Source organism: Urocampus carinirostris, chromosome 6, assembly GCF_059441175.1.
Source record: "Urocampus carinirostris isolate Australia breed hairy pipefish chromosome 6, RoL_Ucar_1.0, whole genome shotgun sequence".
NCBI classification, from domain to species: domain Eukaryota; kingdom Metazoa; phylum Chordata; class Actinopteri; order Syngnathiformes; family Syngnathidae; genus Urocampus; species Urocampus carinirostris.
This window is the reverse complement of record NC_142354.1, coordinates 45,388,677-45,406,218: the sequence shown is the minus strand read 5'-3', so window position 1 is coordinate 45,406,218 and position 17,542 is coordinate 45,388,677. Positions and strand designations below refer to the sequence as shown.

Here is a 17,542-nt window from a genome sequence, read left to right as displayed (position 1 = left end):
GCGACCTCCTTATAAGAAGTCAACGACCATCTACATTCCTCTCATTCGGGAGTTTCTGGGTATACCCTCTATCAGTGAAACGCAGTGAGGTTCGTTTTTGCTAAGGCACAGTAAGATTAAAATAACCTGCATGCTCTTAATAATTTGGAAAGCAATATATAAACCAGGGGTGTCAGACAGGGGGCCCGCGGGCCGGATTCAATCCCATAGCGGGCCTGCGGTGAGACAACGGTGAGGGAAGCGCAAGTGGACATATTCAAGTGGAATATGTCCACTTGAAGTTGCCAAAACCAGGTGCCTGTCACAAACGCTGTATTCCTTTCTCTCTCTCTCTCTCTCTCTCTTTCTCTCTCTCTCTCTCTCTCTCTCTCTCTCCTTCACTTCTCTCTCTCTCTTGCTTTTCTCTCCCTCTCTTTCTCCCTCTCATTTTCTCTATCTCTCTTGCTCTACTCTCTCTTGCTTTCCTCTCTCTCTCTATATATATATATATATATCTCTCTCTCCTTCACTTCTCTCTCTCTTGCTTTTCTCTCCCTCTCTTTCTACCTCTCGTTTTCTCTGTCTCTCTCGCTTTACTCTCTCTTGCTTTCCTCTTTCTTCTCTCTCTCTCTATCTCTCTCTCTCTCCTTCACTTTTCTTTCTCTTGCTTTTCTCTCCCTCTCTTTCTTGCTTTGCGTTCTCGCTTTCTCTCTCTCGCTCTCTTTCTCGCTCTCTTTCTCTCTCTCTTTTGCTTTTCACCCTCTCTGTCTCTCTCTCTCGCTCTCGCGCGCTATTCTCTCTCTCTCTCTCTCTCTCTCTCTCACTCTCACTTTTCTCTTGTTTTTCTCTCCCTTTCTCTCGCTGTAGCGTTTTGCTCTCTCACTCTCTCGATTTTCACTCTCTCTCTCTCTCTTTTGCTTTTCACCCTCTCTTTCTCTCTCTCTCTCTCGATCAATAATAATAATAATAATAATAATAATAATAATAGTTATTCATAACAAAAACCAAAAGAATGAGAACGAGTTTCTTCCCAAGCACCATTACCACCCTGAACTCCCATCAACAATGTCCATGAGCATAATGGCTGTGTGCAATGGTTCTATCCTGCTGCCTCTCTGAATGTTGCTTACGTGCACAACTCCTCAGGAAAGAAACATGAATTCACACACAATGTATCATTCAGATGTTTTTTTTTACATTTTTAAAGTCTTTTTACACATCTTTATGTTTTTACCTTCATGTCACTTTTGCACTCAAAAAATAAGCCTTGTACCTTTGTATCATGATCATAAAGGCCATTCTATTCCATTCCATGGATTCGTGAATACTATAGTGAGGTTCCAGGCAAGCATTTGCATGACTCAAAGAACAGAGATGAGATGTGATTCGCTTTTGATTTTTCTGAAGGTGGGCGTCGTCACTCTCGCCGCCATCTGAGGAACGATAAAGACAAGCCTTTGCCCCCCCTGCTGGCCAGAGTCGGAGGCAGCATCGAGGTAAAACCTGAGCAGATTGAGAAAATGCTACAAATGAAAAAAAAAAAAAAAAAAACATGTACCATTTTTTATTTTTTTATCTATTCAGATATCTACCAAAAATATATACAAATTGAAATAATTAAACATAGTAATATCTGCAATATATTTGATTCCTAGTTTTATTTTAGTTTTGAGAGCCAATTGAACACTAAAATCACATTTTATATTATTAAGAGTCTCCTAGTGGTAAACCAAACCTCTTTCCCCCCAAAATACTGATTTGATTTGGATAATAAAGCAAAAAAAAAAACTGATGAGATCTAGAAAATGCTACAAATGAAAAAAACAAAAAACAAAAACATGTACCACTTTTTAATTTTTTATTTACTGAGATATCTACCAAAAATATATACAAAATTGAAATAATTAAACATAGTAATATCTAATATTAGTGGTAACCTCATTCACAAAACAAATACTGATTTGGATAATAAAGCAAAAAAAAGATGAACTATCATATAAACGTGATTTTTTAAAAATATTCCTAGGCTGTGAAAGTTGTATTTATTTTACATATCATGTGGCTCACCGAGAGGAAGCTGGCATAATTGTCCACCATCTTGCCGCTCAGGGTACCCCCCCAAAAAAAAAAAAAAAAAAAAAAACCTTGTGAAAGACTGGGCAAAAAGTGAGAAGAAAAGTTCTGTGGTTTTGTCACTTTGAGTCTCCATAGTTTGTATTCTCCTTGTGCTCTTTAGCACTCGTTTTCATTTGCACTACACAGAGACATCACACACTGTCCCTTTAATATTAGTATCCATTACCTGAGTTGAGTACTGGTTTCTGTATAAGACTAAAACTGTATCACACATCCCTAGTGAGTTAGACTCAAAACATTCCTTATTTATTTATACTGAAACTAGTTTATTAATAATTCATTTTTAGGAACAATTATTGATATTAAAAATTGCCTCCTGTGGCATGTGTTAGCTCAGTGTTTGGTAGTTTACTTTTTAAAAGTAATGAGTTATAGTTACTCACTACTTCTACCATAAAGTAACTGACTTAGTAATGGAATTACTCTTTAGTAAAAGCTACTAGTTACAAGGGGAAAGTAACTATTTATGTTACTTTAACAAGAAGTTGCATGTCAAAGAATTTTAATATTTTTGAGCAGTATTCGATTCAGTTGAAAAGATCCCAAACGTCTCTTCAGGTTGTTTTTGTTGCTTTAATCCATACATTACCAATTATTATGGAAGATTGTACACGGAATGAGTTAAAAAAGGGAGAGAATAGAGAAAAAAAATCAAAAATGAAAAAAAAATACAGAAACAAAAGAAAAAACTACAATAACAAAAGGGGAAAAAAGGATAAAAGAATAAAAAAAAAACTCTTCACATTTTTATAGGAATCACATAACACCGAAAAACACAAAAACTAAAATGAATAAAAAAAATAAATCTAAAAAAATCTAAAAAAGTCAACAAAATAGAAAATGCAAAAACATCTGAGCGCCGAATAAAGTCCACATATTAATTTATCCATTACCTGAGTTGAGTACTGAGTTGCTGATTATTAGCAGAATCAAATAGTTGAACAAATCAGGTCTCTGCCTGTGCCAATTTTACAATCGTGTGCAGGAGACGACGGGGGCTGCCCACTTTTATGACACATGGCGATGAAATGTTCACGCCCCATGATCAAGCCTCTGGCTGATTGGTCCGCGCCGTGTTGTTGCAAATTTCCCAATCGTCCTTTGAAGCTTGGGAGAAGGGTGATAGGTCATCGCCCTCCGGACAGAATGGGGCACGACACACACATTCTAACCCCCCTGGCGAGGTGATAAGTCATTGTTATTTGCACAGACTGAAACCAAAGAAAACATTCCAAAGCACAGGCGTTTTACAACATCCTTATAAAATGCTGCATTCAAGGCTGAGGTCAAACTTAGGACACGTATTTTGCGTATAAGTGGAATAAAACAGCGTATAAAATAGGATATAACTAGTACTGTGTACTAAATTGTACTTATTGCTCTTCAGGTGCTGGGCTTCAACGCCCGTCAGAGGAAGGCATTCCTGAACGCAATAATGCGTTGGGGAATGCCCCCCCAGGATGCCTTCACTTCCCACTGGATCGTGCGAGACCTGAGAGGGAAGAGTGAGCGCGAGTTTAGGTGACACTCCTCTCTTTTTTTCTTTTTTCCTGCATTTGACTAGAATTAGTTATTGTTTTAAAAAAAATTCATATGTTCTACAGGTGCAGAGTACATCTTATCTTATGTATTCATAAGATTTGTTTCTATATTGTATAAGTAAAATGTTTAATATTACATGCAGTCTATACTTACATCTTCTTATAGAAATTGTGAATGAAGATAAAAGATGAATAATACAGTGGAACCTCGGTTTTCGAAAGCCTCTCAGTTCGAACAAATCGGAGTCCGACCAAAAATTCCGAGAAATTCTAGGTTGGCTTTATGTTTACGTTACACATTCAAGGTAAACATTCAGGGTGTTGGAACGGATTAAAACGATTTACATTATTTTTAATGGGAAAAATGATTTTGGTGATCGAACAAATCGGTTTTCGAACAGGGTTCTGGAACGGATGATGGTCGAGAACCGAGGTTCCACTGTATTGCTATTATTTACCAGCTTGCGATACTGAAACAAAGCCATCAATAAATTATAATGGACTCTTCTCACCCTGGCCACCACCTCCTTGACCTGTTGCCCACTGGTAGGTGCTATAGGTCCCTTTCAAATGGGAACTAACAGCCTCAGAGACAATTTCTTTCCCAGGGCTATCACAATCCTAAACAAGCGCACAAGACTGCCAGTTGCATTGAAAAATTGATTCTCATATCATTTTTATCAAATTATTTTGTCATTTTTGTTCCTGTTAAATGTTAATGTACTATTGTTAGAATGCACTGTTTTTAATGACACTATTTTATCAACCTAGGCCAGCTTCAAAGCATTACCTTGTATATACGGTGCCGTGAAAAAGTATTTGCTTTCTGTGTTTTTTGCATATTTATCACTCCAAAGGTTTCAGATCATCAAACTAATTTTAATATCACACAGGGACAACGCAAGGAATTACAAAATTCAGTTTTAAAATGTTGTTTCATTGATGAAAGCACAGAAAACATCAAATCCTGTCAGGAACCAGGAACGGAGACGGGAACCCAATTGCGTTAGTTTCTTAGTTTTATTTGAAAGGAGATGTAAGCTGGCCCCCACGATCCAGCGATCGTTGATTGTGGGGAGCAGGTCGCTCGTGAAGCGGGAGCTGAAGGTTCGCAGCGATCGGACGGACGGCAGTCCCGTGACAGGTAGGCAGAATCAATCCGTCTTAGCGAGCAGGTCGATGGCCAGGGCAGGAGAGTCGCTCGTCAACGCGGGGCAGAAACAGGTCGGAACCGAAGGCGGGAATCAAAACAGGAGAGTAGTCTTTGGTACTTGCTAATCTGGCGAAACACACAGGAACACAGGAGTACGATCGGACGTCCTTGTCTGGACGCTGACCGCTTAAGAAGAGAACGTCAGCCAATCGGAGAGCGCGCTCTGGCGCGCCATATGATTGCCACAGGTGTCTTCACTTCGGCAATCATGTCAAAATCCTATCCGGCCCTATGTGAAAAATGAATAGTCCCCTGAACTTAACTGCAAGTTGGGCCAACTGGCAGAGATAACAGAATCAAATGTTTAAAATAAATGTCTTTAACAATGCTGTGGAGGAATGTTGGCCCACTCATCTTTGCAAAATTGTGTCAATCCATATTGGAGGTCTGTTAAACATTCTAATTTCAAGGGTTTAAAGACACCTCAGACAATGCACCCCGGTCATAAGAATATCAGAATCACAGAGTAATGATGATGATTGTCATGCTTGCCAGATTCTAATTACCGTAAATTCCGGACTATAGAGCGCACCTGATTATAAGACGCACCCACCACATTTTAAGAAGAAAACCGATTTTGTACTTACACAAGCCGCACCTGTTTAGAAGCCGCATACGCCCACAATAAAACATGTAACACAAACACAAAATTAACCCTAACCCGACTTTAAGTACAGAGTCCAAAAATCACAGCCGGCAAAATTTACGAAAAATGATACCCGTACTTAAGGTTTGATGCAGACCGGCAGAGTTCAGGTGCCGTTGTAATCCAAAGAAAAAAGTGTATATTTCCAAAGGTAAGGGTGGGAAAAATAAAAATCCACTATTGTCCGCCGTGTCCACAAACACTCACCTTACCAGCTCAGTAGCCTAGATGGTAGTGTGCCCGCTTTGAGACTGGGAGGTCGCTGGTTCGCGCCTCGGCCGAGACATACCTAATTGGTATAATGGCGGCGCCCTCTGTTGGCTGCGGCTGCATCGACTCGCTACAACGGGTCAGGTATATTGACATTTCGTTCTGTGTACATTGTTACAAAGAATGACAATGCAAAGGAAATTATTATTATTATTACCGGTCCCCACTTCCCGTCAGCCCGCGTTTGCTACGCCCCTTCTTTTTAATTCGCCCGTCCAAAACATATCAGAACAAGTGTCCAAAATAAATACAAATAAATACATTACATAAATATACAGTTGCAAATACATATTATACATGGTTACACATATTTACAAAGAAAGACGGTACACCGAGAGAGTTTTCAAAGCTTTAATAATAATAATATAACTTTCATCCGGGCAGTTAATGGTAGCAACACGCTAGCAACACGCTCGCAACACAGTAAACAGGTGTGTTAAAAAAAACATACCGTACTTGTAAAAATCACGGTAAACCGCCCTCATCTTCCTCCTGAGGACTGAAGCCATCAAAGTCGTCTTCCTCAGTGTCGGAAAGAAACTTTGTCGTATAGACGTCGTCCCACGCAGCGGGTGTTATGCCGAGAATTGCAGACTTGCGAAAAAGTTGCCTTTCGCATGGGGCCAGTTTTAGTGAAGTTGCAGTCTTCCTCGGCGCATATATTCCAGCAGTCTAAATCTTACCTTTTGTACTCGAGCGCCGCTGGCGGCCGTTAGAAAAATGACATAAATTGGCCGCATCACTGAATAAGCCGCAGGGTTGAAAGTTTGGTAAAAAAGTAGCGGCTTGTAGTCTGGAATTTACGGTATAGAAAATGAACTTGATACAACTTTTTCACGATCTCAAACTTTGTTTTCCCCCGGTGACTCCTCTAGGGCTTACGTGTCTCTGTTCATGAGACACTTGTGCGAGCCCGGGGCCGACGGGGCTGAGACCTTTGCGGACGGCGTCCCCAGAGAAGGACTGTCACGGCAACATGTTCTTACCAGGATCGGTGTCATGTCGCTGGTCAGGAAAAAGGTCATTGCAAACTCATACTTGCTTTTTCTCTCTCATCCTCGCAAATTAGGCCAAACATTTCACATAGTATGATAAACAAAATATTTAATCATGTTATTACAATGATTTGTGCTAGACCAGGGGTGTCAAACTGATTTTAAGTCGGGGGCCACACGATAGAACAAACGTTCTGTCGGGGGCCGGACTAGTAGATTAAAGAGAAAGACAGGGAGATAAATAAAAGAGAAAGAGGGAGGAAAAGGAGAGAGGGTGGGACAAATAAAGAAAAGAGAAAGAGGGGGAAAAGAATGGGAGCGGAAGAAAGAAATCCAAAGAGAAATAGAAAGACTGAAGGAGAGAAAAGACAAAAGAAAGCGTAAAGGGTAGGAAGAGAGAAAGAGAAAAGAGAGAAAAGGAAAAAGGGAAGTTAAAACAAAAGAAGTTAAAAAGAAAGAGAGAGAAAGAGACAGAGAGAACAAAGGAACAGAAAAAGAGAGACGCAGAGAATGAAAGAGACAGAGAGTGGGAGAAAAGGGGTGGAAAAGTGAGAGAGAGAGAGAGAGAGAGAGAGAGACAGAGAGTGAAAGAGACAGAGTGGGAGAAAAGGGGTGGAAAAGTGAGAGGGAGAGACAGAGAGAGACAGAGAGTGAAAGAGACAGAGTGGGAGAAAAGGTGGGGAAAAGAGAGAGAGAGAGAGAGAGCGCGAGAGAGAGCCACAGAGAGTGAAAGAGAGAGAGCCACAGAGAGTGAAAGAGACAGAGTGGGAGAAAAGGGGTGGAAAAGAGAGAGAGAGAGAGAGAGAGAGACAGAGAGTGAAAGAGACAGAGTGGGAGAAAAGGGGTGGAAAAGAGAGAGAGAGAGAGCGAGAGAGACAGAGAGTGAAAGAGACAGAGTTGGAGAAAAGGTGTGGGAAAGAGAGAGAGAGAGAGCGAGAGACAGACACAGAGAGTGAAAGAGACAGAGAGTGGGAGAAAAGGGGTGCCAAAGAGAGAGAGAGAGAGAGAAATAGATTCAAGTACAGTGTCTTTGTGAGAGGAACCTGGCTTTGGCAACATCAAGTTGACCTATTTCAACCTGCAGCTTGTTTTTCTCTTGTGCTTCTCTGAGTGTTGTCTCGCGGGCCGGATTCCATCCCTTAGCGGGCCTGATGTGGCCCACGGGCCGCCTGTTTCACACCTGCGTGCTAGACAACGTATTGAGTGTGCATATCGGTTCACTAAAGTTGAATCTTAACCGAGCGTGGATGATGTTCGGCGAACGCGGATGTTAGGTGCAAGAGTTCGAACACGTCAACGGAAAGCTCAGCTCGCCGGATTTGATCCCCATCGGCATGGAGTTGAAGAAACTGACGGAGAGTATCTCCTCAGACCCCAACACACCCCTGCAGGCCAGCCCGGTCGCTACGCAGCCAGGGACCCCCAACCCGCAAGGTAGCAAAACACTCTTCTTTGCTTTGTTTTCTTTGAAAATGCATTGTTTTATGGATTTTTCGCTATTGTGTGTGTCATCAATTCTCCTCTATATTCCATTGTCACTGCTAAGTCCCTCTCAGGACCAATGTTCCCTGTCATTTTCCTTACGGGTCTGAGCGCTCACACAAAGTCGGTGAGCAACGCTTGAAACAACAGTGAGCAACCATAATCCCAAGTGTGGCGAGATAATTCGTTATCAAACATCTCCAAAACTTGACATCACGTTACATTTTGCTGAGTTTCCGGCAATGCAAAATTATTTGTCACTTTTGAATGAATTGACTCATGTACTATTGCAAAGGTTGTTTGTTCTTACAATTCTTTCACAAGATATCCATTTCTTTTTTTTTCCTGATATCTTTTGTCGCATAATATTAACATTTTGGGGGGCTTATTGAGTTGGTTGTAAGATACAGAACTGTAATTAATCACATATTTTAGTATATATATATATATATATATATATATATATATATATATATATATACAGTGTTCATTTGAGCTGTGAAAAGTGATGGGTCCCGGAGACTCGCATGCTGAAAAATCTATGGGTCCCAACAGAGATCTATGGGTCCCCAAAATTTAGTCTTATCGAGGTTGAAATTGTAAATCGGCGACAAATATATAATATAAATCTATATATTCATTCAGTTTTAATCGGTTCTTCACAAGCATGACGCTGGAGTTTTAATCAATACAGTTTGTTGGTAATACAAATCAGTTATGACTTCAAGATTTTTCAGTTCACAGTAATATTGTACATTATACAAAATAATATTGCCGAAATGTTAGTCTATATATTCATGCATTTTTAATCATCACGGTTAATTCGTACTACAAAGCAGTTATCACTTTAGATTTTTCAGTTCATATATTCTTTGTGGTTTGCTGTCCCACCACAGTTGTAATGCCTTCTCAAGGTCCAATCCATTATCATCCTCCTTATATCGTAACCAGGAATAAAATTAAGTCCATTTTGGCAGAAAAGTCCTTATCTTGCTTAGGAGTATTATTTTGTTTATTTTCTTTCATCGAGTCGTTCGCTTCAACACACGTGTTTTCTTAGCCTCTCGTGTTTTCCTAGGGATCTTCCTAAGAATTTCTCCGCCGTTTTTTCGTACCTGAATTATTGCCGTTGTTATCTCTTTCTGCATTATGTTTCGACTTATTACTGAGACTGAAGAAATGACCAGCTTTGTGTTGATTTTCACGTTAAATTGACGACAACAACCACAACAATGACGTCATCTCGAAGTAACGAGATCTCGTTGGCCGAGATCGGCGTGCGGACGGAAACTCGAACCGTGAGACCAAAACAACAATGATGGATCTGGCTGATGAAAAGTTTGGAGTGCGGTAAATCGTTGTTAAAAAAAAAGTAATCGGGTAATAATGACAATTTGGTGTCGAAAAAGTGGCGTCCCGGGGACGCACGTTGATTTGAGACGATGCGTCCCCAGCAAAAATCATGCGTCTAGGACGCAGGGACGCCGGCAAACCAGAACACTGTATATATATGTGTGTGTATATATATGTATATAAATGACCATTTTATTGACTAGCATTATTGAATGTTGGATTTTTAACTTCAAGTCTATTTGATGTGTTTGTAGAGAAGACTGAGAGTCCCCCTGAGGACAAAGATGCAGTCGAGAAAGAGACCAAGACACAGCCGGAGCAGGAAGTATGTTCCTTACTTATTTACACTCTTTTGAAACTCTGTTTTTAATGGTAAAAACCTGGCATTTCTGTAGAAACATATATTTTACTGGGAAAAAAGTATATAATAAAGACATTTTGCATATAACTTTAAAATAAGTATTGTTGTATAAAAGTGTGTTACAGGGAAAATGTACCGTAAATTCCGGACTATAGAGCGCACCTGATTATAAGCCGCACCCACCTCATTTTAAGAGGTAAACCGATTTTGTACATACACAAGCCGCACCTGTACATAAGCCGCATGCGCCCACATTTAAACATGTAACGCAAACACAAAATTAACACAAACCCGACTTCAAGTCCCGCGATTGAAACTAAATGTCCTTCATTAAAGTCCACAGTCCACGCAAATCACAGCTGGCAAAATGAATGGAAAATGATACCGGTACTTAAGGTTTGATGCAGACCTGCAGAGTCCGGGTCCTGTTGAAAGTAATCCAAGGAAAAAAGTGTATATTTCCAAAGGTAAGGGTGGGAAAAATATATCAGATGAACACATTTACTCACGCAACTCCTTTTTCTTTAACCAACTTTTTACCCCCTCTTCTTTTCTTGTCTGTCCCTCACCTTTAGCGGTCCCCACTTAAACTCGGCACCCCACGTTTGTTCCGCCCCTCCTTTTTCGTTCACCCGTGCAAAACATATCAGAACAAGTGTCTAAAATAAATACAAATAAATACATTACAAAAATATACAGTTGCAAATACATATTATACATGGGTTACACATATTTACAAAGTACACTAAGAGAGTTTTCAAAGCTTTAATAATAATAATATAGCTTTGACAGGGCAGTTAATGGTAGCAACACTCGAGCGCCGTTAGAAAAATGACATAAATTGGCCGCATCACTGAATAAGCCGCAGAGTTGAAAGTTAGGGGGAAAAGTAGCGGCTTATAGTCCGGAATTTACGGTAGACTACCTAACAGACTTTTCAACCTATCAAGGACCAACTTTTAGATAAACACTTACCCGTACCCTTGTTGTACCATCTGCGTAGTCACCCTCAGAGCCGACAGAGGAGCATGAAGAGGAGGAGCAGGCATCTCGAGGAGAAGCCAAGGAGTCGGAAGCAGCCGGTGGCGATGAAGGCAAGGCGGCCATTGAAGAGAAAGAAAGTCAAAACGAGAAAAGTCTAGGAGACGACAAGGAGGACAAACAACCTGACAGAGCGAGCAGCGAGGAGTCGCCTAAAATTGAGAGTCCGCCCAAACAGTCCGAGAAGCCTCTCGAAAAAGGAGACGAGGAGAAGGAGAGCAAAGCAGGTAAAGACCTTGTAGACTGATTCAAAGTCATTATTGTTATATGCGTTACCATCGTGCTTCTTATGTAATTCTACTCGAAAAAGAAAAAAATAAAGTCAAGACATTGTTCTTGTTCTTCTATATTTTTTTCCTTTTTTTAAAAATAAAACACACGTTTTAAGTAAGTTAAAATATTAATTTGCGACGTCCAATACCCGTTTTTTCTTCGACATGATGACTGATAAAATCTAGCCTCTGAAACCTCATCTCATTCTCATCTCATTAGCTGCACCGCTTATCCTCAGTAGGGTCGCGGGGGTTCTGGAGCCCATCCCAGCAATCATCGGGCAGTGGGCAGGGGACACCCTGAACTGGTTGCCAGCCAATTGCAGGGCACACAGGGACAGACGACTCACTCGCACCTAGGGATAATTTGGACCGGTCAATTCACCTGAAATGCATGTTTTTGGAATGTGGGAGGAGACCGGAGTGCCCGGAGGAAACCCACGCAAGCACGAGGAGAACATACAAACCCCGCACAGGAAGTCTGGAGCTGGATTTGATTCCACACAGGAGGTTCCCAAGACCTTAGAACTGTGCCTGCACTTGCGCTAACCCCTGCGCCGCCGTGCTGCCCAGTTTCACAATTCTTGTCTCATTAGCTGCACCGCTTATCCTCAGTAGGGTCGCGGGGGTGCTGGAGCCCATCCCAGCAATCATCGAGCAGTGGGCAGGGGACACCCTGAACTGGTTGCCAGCCAATTGCAGGGCACACGGGGACAGACGACTCACTCGCACCTAGGGACAATTTGGACCGGTCAATTCACCTGAAATGCATGTTTTTGGAACGTGGGAGGAAACCGGAGTGCCCGGAGGAAACCCACGCAAGCACGGGGAGAACATACAAACTCCACACAGGAAGTCCGGTAGCTGGATTTGAAGCCACACAGGAGGTTCCCAGGACCTTAGAACTGTGCCGCACACACGCTAACCACTGCGCCGCCGTGCTAAAAAAAAAACGAAACACACAAACACAAAGCAACTATTTTTAAATGCATCTATGATTTTGTTTACAATTACAATAAACATTTTGATACGTTTGGTCTGATTTTTATATTAAATAGCTCAAAAGAAGATTGCATAAGATGCCAGGTTGTTGTTTTCTGTCACGAGGTGGACCGGACCAGAACGGAGGCAGGAGGCAGGAAGGGAGAAGTCAATTGCGTTGACGATCAAAACTTTTATTTACCAAAATAAAAGTCGTCCAAAACTCAGGGACAAGACAGAACAAACAGGCTTTAACAAAAACGTGCAAACACAGGTTTCTTCCGACTCAAACAAAACAGGACAGAGCAAAACAGAACGGGAGATGCAGACAGAAAATGCAAAACAGAAAATGCAATGAGCCAGCACCCGCAAAACCCACAACCCACCCTTAAGTAGCACATACGCAAATTAGCCGATCTACTGCAGCCGTGCCCAGGGGGCGGGGCCAGCCCGTCGCCACGGCAACCATGCTGGGTACGACAGTTTTCACTGTTATAAACTGGTGACATCATTGCCAATCATGTTACTGGTATTTGTTTTTTACACTCATTAGGGCAGATATACTTTTGTTAACTAGGGGATTTCATTAAAAAGGCCTTTTACAACTGGTTGGAATTTCTTATCTGAGATTTATGCACTTTACTCTGTTATCCTTGCAAGTTGCAAATCCATTAATGTCTTCTCTCAAGTCATGTCAAGTCAGGTCATGTTCATTTGTATAGTGCTTAATCCCAAAGACTCTCAAAGGGCTGCACAGACCACAGATTATTGCAAACCAAAGACTATTATTGCACCATTCCCTGATCTAAAACCGACATGAGGGCAAGGAAAAACTCAGAAACCTCAAGTCAAGTCCTGTTTATTTGTATAGCCCTTAATCACAAAGAGTCTCAAAGGGCTGCACAGGTTATTACAAAGACTATCATTATGACACCATCCCCTGATCTGAAACCAACATGAGGGCAATGAAAAACTCAAAAACCTCAACATGAGGAAAATGGAGAAACCTTGAGAAGGGACCGCAGATGTGGCATTACCTTTTCAGGATTACCAGGCAGCAAAGGATGTTGAAATAACAAATAATAGAGATATATAAAACATAGGTTATTCATATACTATAGAATAGAAGTGTGTTTTAAGCTTAGATTGAAACATTTCCACTGAGGTTGTAGAATCTCAGGGGAGGAGCTCTCGAACCTGCAGATCTCTTCTTGGCTCCTTATTTTGAGGGTCTATTTTGAGGGTCTAATAAACTTTAAAACGATCAATAATACAGCTTTGGTGAACCTGTAGCCAAAAAGTAGTGTTGGAGAGAATAGATCTTAACAATACTTACTTTTTAGGTCTGGATGTCTTTATTTGGGGCGGCAGTAGCTCAGGAGGTAGAGCGCTCGTCTTGGGATCAAGGGATCCCAGTTCGAATCCCGGCTCGTCCGTGTTACATGTCGAAGTGTCCTTGGGTAAGACACTGAACCCCTAATACCCCCAATAAGCAGGTTAGCGTCTTGCATGGCTGCAAAGCCGCTATTGGGAAATGTGGAGCACATCTGTATAGCGGCGTTGAAGCCGGATAGCTCCGGGTAGCTCCGGATGGCTACACGTTAGCGTCCGGAATGCTAAACGTGAGCCACGTTTCCGCAAAACATGGCAACTGCGCTCCCTGTGCGCTTCGATGTTTTCCACCAGCACTCGATGATCTTATTTGGTCGTGAGTTCGCATTTACCATGATTACGGATGGTACCGAAGACTTATAACGCTTAGCTAGCTCCGGCTCTTCTTCCACGATAGGCCCCTTCATCACGCCGGCACGAGAATTCTTCAGGGCAAGGAGTTGATTCCTTGAATTAACGCATTTTTGTGCACTAAAACCCATGTCCATAGGATAGAAGTAATCCATAGTGTAGTTGTCAAAACAGGAAGAAAAAGATAGGAGCAGACAATAAAACAATAGGGCAGCTGCTGGAAAAGGCAGCCGCTCGTGGCAGCGCCGCTTTAAAGAAGCAACATGTTTCCAAATTAATCCGAACGAAAAGCAGGAAAGAAAGAAGAAAGTCATTTCCTACTGTATTTTTACAGCAATGAAATTCAAACATGCAGATAAAACGTAAGTTAAAAGTGATTGAGGCAAGGGTTTCAAATGAGTTATTGTCCACAAGATGTTTAATCCTGAGCCAAAAACTATTGAGACTCCAATTCTGTGCTGCAGACGAGGGGAAAACCAACGACACTGCCGGTTCTGCAGACGCTCGCCTCAATGGCGACAAAGAGATTCCAGAAGAGGCCGAGGACGGCAGGAAGGAGGAAAAGAACGGATTTAAAACCAAGTTTATGTTCAACATCGCCGATGGAGGCTTCACAGGTGACTGCTCGTGGGCATAAAACTTTTCAAATATAGTCAGTCGACAACATTTTTGACAGCGAAACCTCGAATCGTACCAAACTTCATTACTAAATCAACGTTTCTCATATCAGAGTTGCACACACTGTGGCAGACGGAGGAGCGAGCCGCGTTGTCCTCCGGCAAGATGGCCGACATCTGGCACCGCCGCCATGACTATTGGCTGCTGGCAGGCATCGTCACGTATCCTTCATGTCAAATTTTTGCCATCTTTCAGTTTTTATCTTCCATTAATTCCGGACTACAAGTTCCTTTTTTTTGTACCGTTTTAAACACTGCGGCTTTTAGGAAGTTCAAAACACCACGATAACTTCTGGAAACATATATAACGCCCTTTGAGAGAAATAAATCTTCATTTTAGCCAACATTAGTCATATGATACATAACAGTAGAAACACAAGGTTTGGCAGTTTATTATTTATATTTACAACGTACGATATTTTGACTTTTTCACCCATAAATCGAGTCCTCAATTTATACAATGGAATTAATAAGCAGTTTATGTTATCCAAAACTTCACTCTTCTCTTTCCGTATCATCGGCGTTTACGTCAGGTCGCACAAGTTTCCTTAAATCCTTGAGAAATGAGCAGGGTTGGGTAGGGTTACTTTAACTGGATTACTGTCAGGTTTTCAATGTAAATCTCTTGATTTTCTGTCTCAAGATAATTCGCTTGTTTTTATATTAATAAATATAAAAACAATGTTTCTCATACACACACATAAAGTAACGTTTCAACAATGAGTGTAATTGTATCTGTTGTACGTTTATCAATCTTGTATTCTTTTATTTTGAAGTCGTGTTCTTGTCTGTACTGATTTCTCTGATGAAACAAACCACTCCCTCTCTCGGTTTTGGGACCTCAGCCAGGAAGGACGTGAGTTCTTTGCTTCCACCATCATGTAGAATTAAACTATATACATGTATTTTATCTGTGCAAATATAGCCACTAAATAGTCTTAATAATGTCAATCCCTGACAATTACTTTCAATGACTTTTGGATTACTCCAATAGAGAATATGCTGATAAAGGACGAAAGAAACTAAATATGAATATAATGACTACATTTTGTGCAGGCTTGGGGAGTAACGGAATACATGGAACGGCAAAAATGATGTCGGCAAGCTGTTTGGATTGATTTTCATTTTGTTTCTATGGCATTTGATGTTCATTTTGCCGGAGATCAAAGAGATCAAAGCCAGGAGAGAAAGCTTACCACGTGTTGTGAGTCATCATTTTATTCCTATTTAGTTTCTTTTGTCTTTTATGATCATATTTGGTATTGGCGTCATCCAAAAGTCATTGAAAGTAATCCAGTTAAAGTAACCCTACCCAACCCTGGAAATGATTGATAACAAGCAAATGCAATTTGGTCCATTACCGCGGCAACCAACAATGAGAAAGCAAAGCTTCCACATCTGTGTTACAATCTGGCACTATTCTCCACAGCATGGCTGACCTGGCGCCGTCGTCTAGAAATGTAGGGCTTACATTTTAGGCAATGCAGCCCTATTTTGCGATTTATTTCGGCGCAATCGTAAATATGTGCTATGTAAACAGCCCAGTTGGCTTTCTGCAGCCGAAGACGTGAACGCCAAATTCCCTACACGGTTTGAGCACTGGGCTTTTAATCAGGTGCGCTCTGTAGTCCGGAAATTATGACTGGTGCTCTCATGTCGGCCCTTGACCGGACCCCAGGCACGGCTACGCACGCTGGCAGGACATACAGAACGACCCGCGCTACGCCATCCTCAACGAGCCCTTCAAGACTGAGATTCACAAAAGCAACTACCTGGAGATGAAGAACAAGTTCCTCGCAAGAAGATTCAAGGCAAGTATGGTACACATGGAGAAGAATGATGCTGATGTTGGCGAGGTGGGTGGGATTTGCTGGAACTTGCCAATCAAGACATCATTTGAAACCCAATAACCCAATTAGGTCTGTTTTGTTTTTCTTTAACTCCCAAGTCTCTTTAAAGTATTGTGGTCAGTGATTGTCTTCAAAATGATTTTTCTCTTTTGAATGAATTGACTCATGTTCGATTGCAAAGGTTGCAGGGCCTACAAACGTCGTTTGTTCTTACAATTCTTTCACAAGATATCCATTTATTTTTATTTCTTGATATATTTTGTCGCATAAAATTAAAATTTTGGGGGGCTTCTTTAGTCGGTTGTAAGATACAGAACTGTACTTAATCACGTTCTTTAGTGAAAGTACAATTTTGACAACAATATTCACTTGATATCATTGGAAATTATTTGAATGCAACACAAACTTTTTCTTCTTTTTTCTGTGTTTTTTTCTCCTTTTTTGTTACTTTTTTCTTTTTGTTCTCTATTTCCTTTTTTTCCTACATTTCTTTCTTTTCTTTTTTTCTGGCTTTTTTTCTAAATTTTTCCTTCTTTTTTTCTCTTCCTTTTGTTTCTTTTTTTCTCAGCTTTTCACTACTTTTTCATTTTGGTATTTTTTCTTTTTTGTCCTATTCCCCCCTTCCTTTAAGTTTTGTTGTGCATAATTTTACATCATATTTGGTCATGTTAGGATAAAGAAGCAAAAACAACCCGAAGGGCCGTTTAGGACCCGAAAGAGCCGGTTCCTTTTAGTGAGCCGAGCCGAAGAAGCCAGTTCCCCGACAATACTACTAACTTTACTTAACTTCGTTCTCCTTCGACTCGACTTCAAAATACAGCATTCAGGACACAACGTCAGGGGAACCCGTGTATTTTTAACTTGACGCACTGTAACTAAGTAATTTTGAGCCCTGATTTTTGTGCGCTGGCTCGATTTTCTTGTGCGCTGAGAAGGTGCGAGCAGTGCGCAATTGCGCACGCGCGCAGCTTAGAGGGAACACTGGTGACAAGTGTCCAGCCA

General features: G+C 41.2%; 1 protein-coding gene across 2 annotated transcripts in view; it reads left to right on the top strand.

Moving 5' to 3' along the window:
- Positions 1-17,542, top strand: part of chd5 (chromodomain helicase DNA binding protein 5) — a 92,417-nt gene that overhangs the window by 65,946 nt on the left and 8,929 nt on the right. For both annotated transcript variants that reach the window (XM_088339081.1, XM_088339080.1), the window contains exons 27-35: positions 1,387-1,475; positions 3,503-3,636; positions 6,661-6,805; positions 8,055-8,214; positions 9,870-9,940; positions 10,980-11,244; positions 14,478-14,630; positions 14,744-14,852; positions 16,369-16,501. In XM_088339081.1, coding sequence (XP_088195207.1) covers positions 1,387-1,475; positions 3,503-3,636; positions 6,661-6,805; positions 8,055-8,214; positions 9,870-9,940; positions 10,980-11,244; positions 14,478-14,630; positions 14,744-14,852; positions 16,369-16,501 — 1,259 coding nt within the window. The remainder of the gene's footprint in view (positions 1-1,386; positions 1,476-3,502; positions 3,637-6,660; positions 6,806-8,054; positions 8,215-9,869; positions 9,941-10,979; positions 11,245-14,477; positions 14,631-14,743; positions 14,853-16,368; positions 16,502-17,542) is intronic.